The sequence below is a fragment of the Podarcis muralis genome, chromosome 10, assembly GCF_964188315.1.
Source record: "Podarcis muralis chromosome 10, rPodMur119.hap1.1, whole genome shotgun sequence".
NCBI classification, from domain to species: Eukaryota; Metazoa; Chordata; class Lepidosauria; order Squamata; family Lacertidae; genus Podarcis; species Podarcis muralis.
The window spans coordinates 22,892,752-22,910,022 of NC_135664.1; the positions used below are offsets into that span (position 1 = coordinate 22,892,752).

Genomic DNA, 17,271 nt, shown 5'->3' on the forward strand with positions numbered 1-17,271 from the left:
CTATGTAGATCTGTGAATGGCCAACACCATTAAATGAGATAGACAGCAACAGTGGGGTAATTTGACGACAAAGGCTGTAGCATATTCTGCACTTCTAGTAGATTTTTCCTGAAATTAATATTTAGTGTTCCGTATTAATATTCAGTACCCTTCAGCCAATGGGATAGTCCTCTTTCTGAACACCATTCGAGTCTGCAATTTGAGAAGTCTCCCTGCTGGCATGCAATCTAGGAGTGCCAGAAGCAAGCAGCAATTGCAATGCTAGGGGGGCAATTTGAAAAACACGGAAAGGAAGAAAATGCTAATGTAACAGATGCTTGGAAAGGGGTGGTAGGTGGGGAAGAGAGTAACAGTGGAAAAAATGTTGTCATCAGAATTACTGGGGCAAAGCTATGAAATAGAACATATCAGTATGCAATAAAGGTAAAGGTACCCCTGCCCGTACGGGCCAGTCTTGACAGACTCTAGGGTTGTGCGCCCATCTCACTCAAGAGGCCGGGGGCCAGCGCTGTCCGGAGACACTTCCGGGTCACGTGGCCAGCATGACATCGCTGCTCTGGCGAGCCAGAAAACACCGTTTACCTTCCCGCTAGTAAGCGGTCCCTATTTATCTACTTGCACCCGGGGGTGCTTTCGAACTGCTAGGTTGGCAGGAGGTGGGACTGAACAACGGGAGCGCACCCCGCCGCGGGGATTCGAACCGCCGACCTTTCGATCGGCAAGCCCTAGGCGCTGAGGCTTTTACCCACAGATCATTATGCAATACAGATCTGCAAAATACGCAGCTGTAATGTTATAAAGATTTCTGAAGGAGATAAGGGGAAACATAAAATAAACAAACAGCAAGAGTGTTGGCTGAAGCCAAAATTATGAGGGCTGAACAATGGAAAGTGTGTACTAAACTGACAAAAAAAAGAAGGGTTAGGTAAATGTTTGCCATAACAAAAAGAGAGAGAAAATAATAGAGAGTCATTGAAAGAGCTTGACAGCCCAAGAAGAAATATACCCAATGATAACTGAATTATGGGTGAATTATTAGCAAATATTTACAAGTGCAAGCATATTTATAACTGTACACTCTACAGCCAAAATAATACATTTTATGAGCATGTAAAAATCAAAATGAAATCTCATTTTCAATTAATTCTCATGGTTCTTACCAGACTGTCTACATCTATACTTGAGTTCACGGCCCACTGCAAGGTTCCCATAATATTCATGGCTAGTGTAAGAATAATGCCAACTGTTCCTTCCCCGTTACCTGCAAGTACAAAGACACATTTTTAAAACCTATATGTAGAGAGGCAGTTACATAAGTGATGCAATAATAGATCCATGCCCAAATACAAAAGGTGAGAAATGCACAGAGATTAGTACCGTAAGGAGGAACAAGCTGAGCCAAAATGCACTATAATATAGTATGAGGCACTGATAAGGGATGGATGAACCAGTCTAAATTTGGTTCACAACAACTGCACATGCGACCAGTAGATAGATAGTCTGTTCCAGATCTCAGGACGTTATTTTTTTTAAGTACAGTACAGTGATACCTCGGGCTAAGAACTTCATTCGTTCTGGAGGTCCGTTCTTAACCTGAAACTGTTCTTAACCTGAGGTACCACTTTAGCTAATGGGGCCTCCCGCTGCCACTGCGCCGCCGCCACACAATTTCTGTTATTATCCTGAAGCAAAGTTCTTAACTATTTCTGCGTTAGCAGAGTCTGTAACCTGAAGCGTCTGTAACCTGAAGCGTCTGTAACCCGAGGTACCACTGTATGCACTTTTTAAAAAAGAAAGACCTCTAGAAAGGTGAATGCGTTACAAATTAGCTGCGAAGCTCCTGGGAGGATATGACATGGTGGCATGCTGTCCCTCCTTTGGAATTTATATGGAAAGCTTCCCTCGCCTCCCTCTTAAATAAAGCTGAGGGAGGGATTATGCAGCATCACATCCAGACCTTCCAGGGGGTTTTGCAGCCCTGTCTGCAGGTCATCTGGCTTTCCAGCAGTTCCAAGCTGTTGGAATTTAAAGCGGTACCTTGCTTGTCGAACTTAATCTGTTCTGGGAATCTGTTCGACTCCGAAAATGGTTCAAAAACCAAGGCGCAGTTTCCAATTGGCTGCAGGAGCTTCCTGCACTCAATTGGAAGCCGCATTGGACGTTTGGCTTCCAAAAAAACATTTGCAAACCGGAACACTCACTTCCAGCTTTGCGGTGTTTGGGAGCCAAGCTGTTTGACTACCAAGGTACCACTGTGTAAGGAAATGAAAGGAAAGGCAGCCCTTGAATGACCTTATGGAATTCAGATGGAGTTTGAATCCCGAAGTACAGTGGTACCTCGGGTTACATACGCTTCAGGTTACATACTGTCAGGGGTTCAGGAGCAGAGGGACAGGAAAGGGAGGAATTAGAGACCGAGGGAGAGGAATCCGAGGGAGAGGTCAGCGATGATAGCCATCCGAGGTCTCTAAGTCTCTCCAGCGAATCAGAGGATTCACAGAAAGGGGCTCCCGTGGTCAGAGCTAGGGGGTTGCCAGAGGGAACACCCCAGGAAGGAGGGGCCAGAGGGGACTCAGAGAGCAGCAGCTGGAAATCGGGACCAGCTTCCCCACCGGAGAGCAGTAAGGGGGAGGAGTCCCAAGCATCGGCAGCAGGCAGCTTTCCGTCAGCGGAAGGACATGAGTCAGGGTTAGCCACGCCTGCATCAGAGAGCGAGGAAACGGTCAAAAGGAAGGTCAGGGGCAGCGCGCGCGCGCCAAGTTCAAATGTACAAGAGGGGGGCGCAATGAGCAGCCCGGAGAGGGAGCCGGGTCCCAAAGCCCGCCGAAGAGAGGGGGAGGAGTCCGAAGGGTCCGCTTCCGAGGCGTCCAGGAAGGAAGGCACCCAGGGGGGTAGTAGGACCCAGAGGCGGAAGGAGAAACGTAGAAGGTGGAGTAAGGCTAGAGTCTTAAACTGGTGTACAGGGGGCGGAGACTCAGACGAGGCTTCGCTGGTCTAGGGTCTAGACGTAGAGACGCACGCTAGGGTTTGAAAATGGGAACTAAACTTCAATAAAGACTTTGTACAGTTCTGCTGGCTAGCGTTGGTCTTCTGTGAGCTGGGACCTGGAGGCAGTCTCTGACACATACGCTTAAGGTTAAAAACTCCGCTAAGCCAGAAATATTACCTCAGGTTAAGAACTTTGCTTCAGGATGAGAACAGATGAGAACGGCGGTGGTGCAGCGGCAGCAGGAGGCCCCATTAGCTAAAGTGGTCTTCAGGTTAAGAACAGTTTCAGGTTAAGAACGGACCTCCAGAACGAATTAAATACTTAACCCGAGGTACCACTGTAAACCTCATCCAACCTGCACATTAATTGGTGGATGACAAATTTGGCAAGTTCACTTTGGAATGAAGACCATCCCAGTTTGCTTGAGCATCCCTAGCACAGATGCCAACCTACTTTAGCTGTCTGTGGGCAACGTACTGGACCAGGGTTGTGGAAACTCAGACCGAGGAGCTTAATGTTCTGTCTGGAGTTCAGGGTTCTTTCCAAGCTTTGTCTCTTCCCAAGGCACACAACTCACTGGCTCTGCTCCACACCACTTTCTAATTCTTTTGCGAATGTGACCCTGAACTGCGATAACGCCTCTTGCTTGCATGGGTGGACATGGAGAAGTGTAGAAAAATAATTTCGTACTGCTGGAATGTGGCCTGCTGTACAAAGGTAAAAACCACTTCCATTGGTCAAGCCTACTTCTGTCTCTTGAACCCGGCACATCAGATGTTAAAAGGCCTTTAGGTTATGTGGACAGTATTATGGAGACTGGAAGAAGTACTGGATGCAACCTAGTTAAGGTCTGAATATGCAGCAAAACTTCTTCTTTTTTAACCTCATTTTAGTATAGAAAGCAAAGCTACGTACCTGTAGTTAGAATAGAAACAAAGGTCACAATGGTGAAGAAGACAACAAAAATCATTTCTATCCTCATCTGGAACCAACGTAATGTAGACAGATAAAGGAACCAGTTTGCTGTGTGCAAGTTCAGGGCTTTATGAAATAACGTCTCGAAATAAGGTTGCCGTCCGAAAGCTCTGAGTGTCCAAAGCCCCTTTAAGCTTGTAACAAGATGTGTGAAAATTGGACTTCTTGCTATAAACAATGCAAATTGAAAATAATAAGAGTTTCAGTACTTTCCAGGAATGAACTGGGTCTTTTTTAAAAACAACAACAACACAAAGATAACAAATACATTTTCCATTAGGCATATTCTTGCCTTCTTTTATAGCACTACATCATGTCAAAGAACATTCAGAACAGCATTTCACAGATTGCGAATATCTACTCTCCATTCTTTGATATCAGGCTGTATATATCTGCAAGTGCTACATGTTGTGTGGCTGCACATCAAACAAAATAAAAATCTGCATATCTAATTTGCTTATTCTTCAAGGGTTCCTAGTATCTTGGTGCCATTTGTCATCTTTCACCTAGCCCTGTGCCCTTTAAATGCCCAATTGGATCAACGGGCTTAAATGCTGACCACGTGATTGTGGCTGCCGTGAGTAAAAGTGAGTTTCTTGAAACCAAATTCAAGGAGCTCAACTGATCCGTTTGAATCTCCAAAGCTTTTAGAAGCATCCTTCAAAGTTTGCTTCTATGCAAGAAAAATAGTAAGCTAGTGTTATGTAGAGTTAACCTCTCCAACAGTTTATTTTCCATAAAGGAAAGTGACCCCCTTTATGAAACAACAGATGTCTTATTTGTCAACTGCTCAACACAATGCCAGGCTCTTCTTTTTCCTGCAGGATAACCTCTTATACACAGATATGCCCCCGGGCTTCAAGAAAAACCTCTGCCCTTCAGAATCTGCCTCTCTAGGCACAGTTCTCCTACTAGGGCAGGGTTGGGGTACCTATGGCTCTCTAGAAGTTGTTAGACTTAAAAGATTATGAAAATGGTAGCTCAGAAAGATCTGCAGAGCAACAACTTCCCATCTCCATGCTACACGCTGCTTTTTGAGATGCATAAGACATCTCAAAGGCACTGGACTTAGGTCACAATAGTAAGGAGCAGCAAAACCCTACCAATAACAATGCACAAATTATGAATAAATCCAAACTCTACCAAATGGACACATTTAAGGAATTCTGGATTTACTAAAATGGTAAGGCTGTTGAATGTTCCTAACCAGCTTGCCTCCCTAATAAAAAGTAAGTTGTCTCTCGATACATATCCATTCCATATGCCAAATCTCGTAACACTCTGTTGTGCTGCAGTTATGCTCATAACATTTCCCCCTCTGCAAAGCAGAGCACTTTATTGTCTGCTCCCGAGCTTTCACTGAATGTCTTTACAGGGGTGCATTCTGTCCTCAGACTTTGGAATTTTGCATTGGGAAATTAGAGGGAGCTGGAGGAAAAGTGAAACGGTAAATCTCTATTCAGTTTATTTTTGTATCTTTTAGGAATCTACCAATTTTTGCCAGCCATACCTTCAGATTCCAGTTGTTTCAGCTGCTGAGAAGTGTGCAGGAAGTATGCTCTTAACATAACAAAGGCTCCTATCACAGGCACAGATGCCAGGAAGATGTAGGGTTGTATGACTGATACTACTGCTATAGCACCAATCACAATGAGCATTAACTGCAGGATGAAAGAAAAATGCTATTGACACAGTAAACGTCCCCTCTACGTTACAAATTCCAAATTGGTGATTTAATTTCCCCAGAGGAGGTATTAGCGTATATATTTCAAACTTCCCAGCAGTGTCTTCCCAAGAAGGGTTTGCATCTGAGAACAAAAAGAAACTGATAGTATTTGGAGCTAAAGGTCTTGGAAATTAATAAGGGGTTTCATGATTTGCTAAATCAAGCACTCATTTAACAGTGGTCTGGAAGACATCACAGTGTTTTTCAAATGCACACCTGTACAATTATCAAAATAAGGTGCAGATTCTTTCGTACAATTATCACGGAACACTATGTCAATTCATGGATATAAATATGAAAATTGTTCTATGACGATGCAAAATGCATATCTTTTTTGCATAATATTATCATGAACAAGGCTCTAGATTGTCCTTTATGAATCATGGATTTTGCTTACTGGTGGAACTATTTATTCTGCGTCACCCCATGGACATTTGTCTTTATCAGGAACACATAACATCAGAACATTACTCAGGGTAATCACAGACAATCATCTGAGGCCTTTCTTTGTGTGCCTCCTCCATGAGAGGTCCAGAGAGCAGCAACATGAGAACGGGCCTTCTCTGAGGTAGCTCCCCACTTGTGGAATACTCTCATTAGGGAAGCTTGCCTGGCGCTGCCATTACATACCTTCAGTCAAAAACACTCCTCTTCTCTTTGTCTAATTAAACAATCTATGGCCCTTTAAACCAAGGGGGGCTATTATTTTTGTTTGTTACTATGGTATGTATTTCTGTGTTTTTATATTGTAAATCGTTCTGTGATCCTCAGATGAAGGGCAGTATAGGAAATTAATCATTATTATTATTAATAATGGTAATAATTGAAGAGAAAAAACTGCCTCAAGGCTCATCAGCAAAGGACTTGATATCTTATTACAACTTGGTCAAAAAAGGCAGAAATGATTCTAATAAAGCTAAAGCTAACATGGAACCATAGGACTGTAGAATTGGAAGGGACCCCAACGGTCATTGTCCAACCCCCTGAATTGGCAGGAATCCCAGCTAAAGCATCCATGACAGATGCCCATCCAACCTGTACTTAAAAACCTCCAAGTAAGGAGTTGATATTTACTGTGGATCCATCACAGTGAGTAATTCAATGATTACTTGAAAGTTTCAAGTTTTATCACCAACAGCGGATGGCATAGTGGGCCTGCACTGCTCACCTGACCTCGATCCACTTCAGCCACCGCAGAACCCCAGGATAGAGAGAATAAGGAATGTCGTGACAGTGTGGTATAGTGCAAACATGATGGCAGGAATGCCAGAATGGCTCTGCCATTGTGTTTGCACCACGCCAACCTCACCACCACTACCACTGGACCCCTCTGTGCTGGTAAGCTGCAGTGACTCAGCCACACAGAGGTCAGATGTAGACCCAACACACCATCCGCTAATGTTTATCACCAAGTTGGTTTACTGGGAAATCTTAACATGGTCACCAACTCTGGGTGACTGGAAGCTCTTCCATTTATGAAATGGATCAGCCTCAACCACACATTGTATCTCCTGAAATGCTGCAATTTGGAGGCCAAAAGCTTGACAAGCCATGGAAATAGAACTTGCATTTTATGCCTTGGGAGGAAACAGACTCACCTGTCAAAGTCATAGGGTTTAGCATTACTTTTGCAAATTCCAAATTAATATATGATTTTTTTTGTTTAACACCAGTTTTTTCTAGGTGGCTGGTTTATGAAAATAAAGCCATTGTGGAACAAAAATCTGTAAAAAAATGTATGTCCTATCCATATATTGGATAGCTCAATATCCATTATTGTCATGTGAAGCATTCCTGGCTGGTTATTATTTTACGAACTATGTTAAGCTAGCTAGGCAGTGAAGAAGGAGGAGAAAGAGTATGGAAATCATAATGCAGGGTTGAATGGTCATCACAGTTTTAACTAAGAATTTAAGAAAGGAATATTTGATTCAGCTAAAATATGCATCTTCATGAACATGGGAAGAACCCTACTGAATCAAACTATCTAATCTACCATCCTGAGTACAAACAGATGCTTCTAGGAAGCCCACTACCAGTACAGTGGGGTCCTCCCTCCCTGTTGCCCCAACAACTGCTGTTCAGTGGCATAGATTGCATATAGCTATCACGACTGTCACAGAATTCTCCTTTTAAGGCCATCTGATGTACTGGTCATTGCCACATCTCGGGTCAGATAAACCCTGCACACTGATTACGTATTATGTAAATAAGGATTTTATTTGGTCTATCCTGAATTTGCCACCACTCAGTTTAATTGGATTTTTCAACTCAAGTCTCTATCTGGGTAGGCATGCTCACACATATTACAGAATTGTAGGGTTATAGATTTGGAAGGGACCCTGCGGATCATCTAGTCCAACCCCCTGAAATGCAGGAATATGCAGCTGTTCCATACGGGGATCGGACCTGCAACCTTGGCATCATCAGAAGGCCTTGTACACCTTCTTCTGGTAACTCCTACAGCCAAGCTGGTGCTAAACGTCCTGCTCTGCTTTCTTTGGACCCCATCAGCGAAGCCAAGAGGGGAGTATTGTCGTCTGGGCAGTCGAAGACTTCCATACACACTGCCCAGGCTTGCACCCCAGGAAGGTCACATTGGTTTTGCTAAACAGCGGTTTGACTTCACCCCAAGAGATGCACTCCATTGTCTCTTGAGATGCCAACAAGGAAGCCAGGAGGAGGAAGGGGTAAGCAGCTGAGCTAAGAGCCTCATGCACAAGAAGGAAAGAGCAGAGAAACATAAATGGGAGAAAAGAAGAGTCATAAAGGCACAGACTGGGTGGCAAAATATTGAAAAGAAGCTTTATGTACACAAACATTATGAGCATTCATTTATTCTTGTTGCTTCTTATTATTAGTCTCTTTTTATTTTCTGATCTTCATAAGTGATGGCCAGAAAACCAGAAAACAAACCACTGTCAGCCACTCTGCAAAATATATATTTATTTTCACAAACCTGGATGAAGTCAAATATTGTAAGTGGTAGTAGGTCATCCAATATTGCTATATCCTTTGAGAATCTGTTAAGTATTCCACCTACAGGTTGAAGAAAACAAAATGATATAGGAGGAGGAGATTATTCCTAATATGAGCAAAGTTTATTAATATATCAACTGTACATATAACCTTTCTTAGTAGTAATAATTTCTGAGTAGTTAAAAAAAATTGTGTGAAGTTTTGGAGAAAATTTAGCACTGAACTGAAACCTACCATAAAAAGACATTTGTTTTCATATAGACAGCAGAACTTTGGCACAAAGAGACTGGTCTGAATGATCTACAGTATAAGTAAAATTTTACAAAGGACTGCCTATGTCACATTATATCATATATATGTTGGTAAAGAGGCATGCAGGCTTGTAGCCCAATGCATTACTGTCCACACAGCATAACATTAAGAAAATGCACTGTTTGTATAAGGGAACATGATTGCATAAGCAAAAACAAAGTAAAATAAGGCAGCTGGAGTAATGGAGCATAAATAACTACCGTATTTTTCCGTGTATAAGACGCCCCGATGTATAAGACGCCCCCTAATTTGGGATACTCCAAATTAAGAAAACATCCCTCAGCACTATCTGTGTATAAAACGAGCCCCAATTTTAAACCTAATTTTTTGGTTAAGAAACCTAGTCTTATACATGGAAAAATACAGTGCTTATTATGCACTTGGGAATGGGCCATAGTTCCCCCACCCCAGTATAAAAGGAGTAACTGGAGAGAAAAGTGACTGGTTTGGTAAGGCACAACCCAAATCCCAGGTCTGCCACGCTAGAGGGGGCTCGGATGAGGTGGTGATGTCCTTCTGCCCTGTACATGTGTTAAAAGTCTTATCCTCTTTTTTACCTGGCTGCCCTAATTTAAAAGTTGCTACCCTAATAGTGGACAATGACCCTCCTTTGCTCCCCTAAATTAGTTTTTTCTGGAGTTGTACTCTGCCTATCCTAAACATGTTTATTCAGAGGTCATCTCTTTTGACTCGAGCAATGGTTAAATTCAAACTCAGTGTTGTTTAGGACAACTCTCGGAAGTAACACTGCATTCAACAAGGCTTCCTCTCAGATGTGTGCTGACCTAAATAGCTTTCAACCCAAGTACCGCATTCTAGAGCATGGGTAGGCAAACTAAGACCCGGGGGCCGGATCTGGCCCAATCGCCTTCTAAATCCAGACGGACAGTCTGGAAATCTGCATGTTTTTACATGAGTAAAATGTGCCCTTTTATTTAAAATGCATCTCTGGGTTATTTGTGGGGCCTGCCTGGTGTTTTTACTTGAGTAGAATGTGTGCTTTTACAGTGGTACCTCAGGTTAAGTACTTAATTCGTTCCGGAGGTCCGTTCTTAACCTGAAGCTGTTCTTAACCTGAAGCACCACTTTAGCTAATGGGGCCTCCTGCTGCTGCCACGCCACCGGAGCACGATTTCTGTTCTCATCCAGAAGCAAAGTTCTTAACCCGAGGTAATATTTATGGGTTAGCGGAGTCTGTAACCTGAAGCGTATGTAACCTGAAGTGTATGTAACCCGAGGTACCACTGTATTTAAAATGCATCTCTAGGTTATTTGTGGGGCATAGGAATTGATTCGTTTTTTGGGTTTTTTCCCAAAATATAGTCCGGCCCCACACAAGGTCTGAGGGACAGTGGACCGGCCCCCTGCTGAAAAAGTTTGCTGACCCCTCTAATCTAGAGTAACTGAGAGGAAGCTGATGGGCGAGGTGACATGTGCCACAAAGGGAGTGAGATGGTCTATACCTGCTTTCAGTGTGTTGAAGGAAGACATGGGTGCCTGAAGGATGGCATGCAGCATCTTGCGGTGAAGGGTTTTAGAAACTGAGATGAGAGTATGCACCAGGGGTAGGCCTCGAAAAAGGCCCAAGGCAAGTAAGGTATCAGCCACTCCCACATAAATGTAGAAGATGTAATAGCCGCTAGTCTCTGTAATGATGACTGCATAGCCCTCCACGTCTTGGGAGGAAGCATTTCTTGCCTGTGTTGCATTTGAGCTATCTGAAACAGACATCCTATTGAAAACAAAACAAAGCATAGACTATGATCAGTACAGGTCTGAGTTAATTGTTCTAAAAGAAAAGTCAAGTTGGGGGCAGAAATCAGAACTTCTGATCTACAGAAAATGAATATTCGGTAAAACTGTAATAATAATAATAATAATAATAATAATAATAATAATAATAATAATAATAATTCTTTATATCCCGCCCTCCCCAGCCAAAGCCGGGCTCAGAGCGGCTAACAACAGGAAAAATAGCACAATTTACATAAAATCACTGTCTATTAATTGAAATACATTCTAAAATCAATTCAGAATCAAATTAATGGCAACCATTGGGCTAGAGTTCTATGAGGATTACAGAAGGAGGGGGTCAGACTGTGCCCTGGCCAAAGGCCTGGTGGAACAGCTCTGTCTTGCAGGCCCTGTGGAAAGATGTCAAGTTCCACAGGGCCCTAGTCTCTTGTGACAGAGCGTTCCACCAGATCGGGGCCACGGCTGAAACACCCCTGGCTCTGGTTGAGGCCAGCCTAACCTCCATGTAGTTTGCAACAGCGGTGAGGAGAATGTCGATTTCAAAGGAAAGTGTTTTAAGTTTTTGCTATGGCAAAGTATATTCATGCTCACTTGTCTCTGTGTGTGAAAGGCAGAGAAGGGATTGGGTATCAATAAAAAGGTATGCAGTGTTGCAAGCCCCACCCACATTTGGCTCTGCCAATCATTTGCTGTGACTCCCAATTGATATTTCCCATGGGTCAAAAAATCTTCACAGAAAAAGAAAGATTGGACATGATAATGAATTTCATATAAGGCAAGGGTGCTTTGAAAATGGTTGCCTTGTACACTGCTGGTTCAGAAAACTAGCTTATTGATAAGCATTTGCTAAGGGACACGGTTGGCGCTGTGGGTTAAACCACAGAGCCTAGGACTTGCCAATCAGAAGGTCGGCAGTTCAAATCCCCGCGACGGGGTGAGCTCCCGTTGCTCGGTCCCTGCTCCTGCCCACCTAGCAGTTCAAAAGCACGTCACAGTGCAAGTAGATAAATAGGTACTGCTCCGGCAGGAAGGTAAACGGCATTTCCGTGCATTGCTCTGGTTTGCCAGAAGCTGTAGGCTGGCTCCCTTGGCCAATAAAGAGAGTTGAGCACCGCAACCCCAGAGTCGGTCACGACTGGACCTAATGGTCAGGGGTCCCTTTACCTTTACCTAAGCATTTGCTAAAAATGCAGGTACATCAAAAAATGTTGATCAATGTTAGAACTATAGTAAATATTTGTTGGCATCCATCTGTCTCTAGAGACAGTGGAGTGCACCTCTGGGGGTGAAATCAAGCTGCTGGAGAATCACAGCGCCTGCTGTGGCTGCAGAGGCCAGTAACTTGGAACTGCTGCCTCCTGTATTGTTTTTGTGGTGTTAGCAGCACTGAAGTAACCGCTCTGAGGCACAAGCCTGGACATTATGTATGGAGGTCCTGGGCTGTCCAGACAACAGGACCTCCCACCCACTCTTGGCCTTGCAGTTGCTGTCCAAAGGAAAGCCGAGAGATATGTTTGGCACCAGCTTGGCTGCAGGAGTTGCTGGAAGGAGGAGTGCAAGACACTATCCCACTGTCTTAGGGACTCCACTCCAGAGTGCAGGGTTTGCTCCTTCTTCCAAAGATGTCCCGAGAGACAGGGGAAATGGTTTTCCCCTCTCTGGGTTTATTCCCAAAGCCTTTCTCACAAATGAGCAGGGCAGCAAAGGTTTAGGATCAGAGTTTTCCTTCTCCTAGTTGGGCTACCTCCCCAGATTGCCGAGCTATAGTAAACAACTAATAACTACTACTACTACTACTGCTAATAATAATAATAATACAATTTTTTATTTATACCCTGCCCTCCCCGGCCAGAGCCGGGTTCAGGGCGGCTAACATCAATAAAATTTCAGTAAAAACATAATAAGGGGAAAAAAGAGAAAGGGAAAAAAACAATTTAAAATACAGGTTAAAATGCAATTTAAAATGCAGCCTCATTTTAAAAGTCAAAACCATAAGAGGAGGGAAACATAAGGGTCAGACTGAGTCCAAATCAAAGGCCAGGCAGAACAGCTCTGTCTTGCAGGCCCTGTGGAAAGATGTCAAGTATATTTTATATACTTAAAATAATATAATACAATAAACACTCACTTATTGATAATCAATACTCCAGCAAGAGAAGCAGCCACCTGCAAATAAGAAACACATAGTTAATTGTCTGTCATCATCATTTCCTTTTATTATCTTGCTCTTTTTCCAAGAAGTCCAAGGTGGCACACATGTTAAAAACATAACAAGAGCCCTGCTGGATTAAACCAACAGCCCATCTAGTCCAGAAATCTGTTCTTATAGTGGACAACCATCTGTCTAGGGAATTTTGGGAAACACTCGGTACGAAAGGAATCTAAATAAAATGGTAGCGCATGTTTAAAGCAACTTCCTATTTTTATCTAATTCCTTTGTGTATGTGTTAATTTTCTTTTCCCTTTTAAAGTTTACCAGTTTATATTTTATCAACCTTATTTTTACTCTCTGTTTTCTTCCTTAGTTTACAGCGCAATGCTACCAATGTCTTAGAAGAAACACTGTGTTAAATAGAGCATGCAGAAAGGTAATTGTTAGGAGGATCACACCGTTAATTTCACGCACACTAACAGGTTTTGGTTTTTTTAAGTAAACTATGGGTCAGACTAGGACATATTTAATCTAGAATATAAAAGGTTTCCCTCCGCCACCTTAAATTTTAGAATTAATTGGTATCTTCCCCTAAATGGTTGAAGTGGGTTATTTTGTTTTCTAATGAGCCATGCTACAGCCTGATTGCTCAACTCACAATGCCTGCGTGGAATACTGTGAGCATGTTCTGTTATGTCTCTTGCAGGTACTTGATAATGATGGAAATTCTTAGAAATGACATGGTAATGTAACTGATCAATATCAGCCAAAAGTGCAGTTTCCTTGTGAGCAGTGGCGGAGAGCAGGTGGGGGCGGGGCTGGCGCGCATCCCGGGGGCGTGGCGTGCCGCCCACAGGGGCGTGATGTGCATCCTGGGGGCGTGGCACCCAGCGCGGGGGGGGGGGAGCAGCCGCAAGTGCCCCCCTGCACTTCTCTTCCTCCGCCAGTGCCTGTGGGTTAGGAGTGCCAGTGGCTCCCTTCTGTTGCTATCACTATGAAAAGAGTTATGCTAACAGTGCTTTCATTTATAGTAGCTTAAGCAGAGTTAAGTTAAAATAGAGTTAATATACTTACCTCAATTAGAAAAATAACTACACATATAATTAACACGATAATCAGCTTTTTGTGGACAGTAATATATCTGAAGTATGTATTCCATGTAGTAACAGCATTCATGGTCTCTGAATCCTCACAAAAATATTCCTGGAAAAATAATGGACAAGAACACAATTAGAACCAGTGCTTTCTTTCTAGAAAAATAGGTCCCAGTACTCACTATGAAATTGTTACAATAAGAGCCACACTTTTTAACAACAAAAAGGGGTGCTGTTACTCTGTACCCTTGAGTGCCCCCTGAAAAAAGCACTGATTAGAACTATCTGAATAACATAACCTTTCATTGGCACCTTATTCAAAGGAATGAGAGCTGACTATTGTTGAGATGTGTATAAAACTTTTAAAATTTCTAGCTGTCTTCTAAACAACATGATATACTTGAAAATTCCTGACATCTCATTGTTTTCGGATGTAAAAATGGTATCGGGGGAATTTTTTTCAGGGAAACCCTGGATGTATGGCAACGTGATGGAAAAAGCGGCTCCAAAAGCTTAAAAATCAGTATTTGGGGGTGAACAAAAAGGTGAACAATTTCTAAAAGGCTCAACAATTTTGTGTGTGCCAGGAATTTAACTTTTCTGAAATATGGCAGCCCTACAATATGATGCTCACACAGTAAGATGCTTAAGAATATTTGCCCAGTCTATTTCTTTGCATTCATACTTCTAACTTTTTTATTTAAAAAAACCATTGAGGAGCTGCAATGAAGGAGAAGATTTTGACAATATCTGGCAACTGCTGGTTATTGTACAGATGTTGGATACGTATTTTTTTACTATTTTAAGGATGTGTTATGTTCACCACCTGGATAGTTAGTTGTAATCATTTATAATTGCATAGTACACAATAAACAAGGCACTGCTGTGCTCCCTGAAGCACAGCCCAAATGTAATCTTTGTGCTTTGATTCAACAATAGTACTGCTCAAGTGTTGGGTCTACTCGCATTCAAACAATGCATGGTTGTGGGGAGTGAAGCCACACATACCATCCGAGCTCCTAGGACCTTGCACACTCCACTCTGGATTCTTACACGGGCAAGGTTGTTGCGGGCAGTACACATAGACCTGCAGCCCTTCATGCATTCTTTGAATGTGAGTAAATCCAACACCTGAGTAGGACTATTACCGTGAGAAGAATCTCCCTGAGATCATTAATTACATTTTCAAATGTGAAATCAAAGGGGTATGTGATACAAGAATGCTCTACTGGGTGTTATAGAGGACCAAGTCATAGAGGACCATGTTACGTAGATCATGGGTAGGCAAACTAAGACCCAGGGGTCGGATCTGGCCCAATCGCCTTCTAAATCCGGCCTGCAGACAGTCCGGGAATCAGAGTGTTTTTACATGGGTAGAATGTGTCCTTTTATTTAAAATGCATCTCTGGGTTATTTGTGGTGGTGTTTTTACATGAGCAGAATGTGTGCTTTTATTTAAAATGCATCTCTGGGTTATTTGTGGGGCATTCATTCTCCCCCACAAAAAAAATATAGTCCGGCCCCCAAGGTTTGAGGGACAGTGGACCGGCCCCCTGCTGAAAAAGTTTGCTGACCCCTGACACAGATACTGGGAACTGAAGCATATCTAACAACAATCTTCCAGAAGAGCAGCCATGTTAGTATGTTTGCTGATAAAATAGTCTTTCAGCAATGTAAAAAAGTAGCCAGGTTATTATGGGATAAGCTTTCATGGACTGCATTTTATGAGGTGGTATATAAATGCACATCTGCCAACAGTAATTTGAACCACGTACCTTTAAATCCTCTTCATTAAGCTCCTCGCTTATTTCTGCCACACTGTCCCTAGACAAGCGCCTGGCATAGATATCTGTCTCACAAGACGGGTGGGCTACTGACATTTTACGTATGGATACGTTGCCCTTTTTGTAAAAACTCTGACGTTGGTGAACTGATGTTCGGGTCATCAAGTTAAGCACAGACTGTCTTCTATGTTCTCTAAACGTGGGTCCTGCGTTGATCACATTGCTGCGTGGCAGAATTGCCTCTCCTTGTTCAGAGTCCGGTACCAACGAAAACCTTCTTTCTACGGGTTTCCCAAGGCCTTCTTCTATACCATTGACCTGAAGAGGAGTTTTTTGCATAAAGGAGAACTTCCTGCTAGAATTCAGTGCATTCATGACTGAGTTCTTCCTTTTTTCCACAAAGTTTGAGGTCTGTTTAAAAGACGTTCTCTTTATTTCGTTTGGTGCGCCCATGCCGTCGCTACCAATAGAAAGTCTCCGCAGTGTTTCGCTTAGAATGGAGTTCCTTCGATCTGTGCTGAACTGATCAAAACCATCAAATCCCATCAGCTCAGAGCTAAAGTTGGGTCTCTGACCCTGAAGTTCAGAAAAGGTCCCATAGAAATAACAAGTTCCTTCGTGTAAAATTAGTATCTTGTCTGCTATTTTCAAATGTTCCAGCTTTGATGTAACAAGTATTCTAGTCTTATTGACAATAAGTTTGCAAACACAGCTTCGCAAAAAGAAGGGGGGGAAACAATTAGAGATTTCAAGGAGGGTAATCATTGCTTATTTTCTGTCCAATTTTGCTGATCTTCTTTGAGTGCTTTCCAACTTAAAAGCAACAACCCAGATTCATTTAGCCAAGATACAATTTGAAGAGCAAAAGAAAGTACGTCACTCAAGTAATTGTGCACTGAGGACTCTAGCTAGGTATCTGAATATCATAGCCACCAGCACTGGGTATATGGGGCACAGGGAGCTCCAGCCTCCTCAATATTTTGAATCAGGGTGCCCACTCACCCCCAATATTGAGGGGGCCAACATCCCCTACCACCCCGGGCGCCCTCCAAGTGATCCAGCCCCTGCCTGTTGTTTTTTTTTAAGACTCAGTTAAACAATTATTTACACACAAACATAGAAGAGAAGTGTGTTCTTTTAAATGTCATTAAGTGGCTGATAACAGCTAAGGTGAGGTCAGCAAACCAACACAAAGGGTTATAGCACATCCTGGGTTGATCTACAGAACTACTGAAATTCAGACTAAGAAGCTTGGAATGATCATGAGGGTTTATTGCAATCCAATCAGTTACAATATCCATAGAATAATGTGCATTTCATGATGTTCTGAACCTTACCAAGCCTACTCCTAAAAGCATTAAGCATTTGCACAAAATCAAATTATACATTAGAAAATCTGTTTCTTGGGTTTGGGTGCTGCTTTGCACAAATTCTTTTGCATTATGTTGGCATAATACCCTGTGTATTTATTTATTAAATAAGCAGATTTTGTTTATTAAATTTAT

At 42.6% G+C, this 17,271-nt stretch overlaps 1 protein-coding gene across 2 annotated transcripts in view; it reads right to left on the reverse strand.

Annotated features, from left to right (window-relative positions):
• CFTR (CF transmembrane conductance regulator) overlaps positions 1–17,271 on the reverse strand; it is a 92,149-nt gene that overhangs the window by 26,877 nt on the left and 48,001 nt on the right. For both annotated transcript variants that reach the window (XM_028746566.2, XM_077935867.1), the window contains 8 exons: positions 15,758–16,478; positions 13,963–14,091; positions 12,865–12,902; positions 10,445–10,713; positions 8,650–8,729; positions 5,475–5,625; positions 3,905–4,132; positions 1,161–1,261 (listed from right to left, as the gene is read on the reverse strand). In XM_028746566.2, coding sequence (XP_028602399.2) covers positions 1,161–1,261; positions 3,905–4,132; positions 5,475–5,625; positions 8,650–8,729; positions 10,445–10,713; positions 12,865–12,902; positions 13,963–14,091; positions 15,758–16,478 — 1,717 coding nt within the window. The remainder of the gene's footprint in view (positions 1–1,160; positions 1,262–3,904; positions 4,133–5,474; positions 5,626–8,649; positions 8,730–10,444; positions 10,714–12,864; positions 12,903–13,962; positions 14,092–15,757; positions 16,479–17,271) is intronic.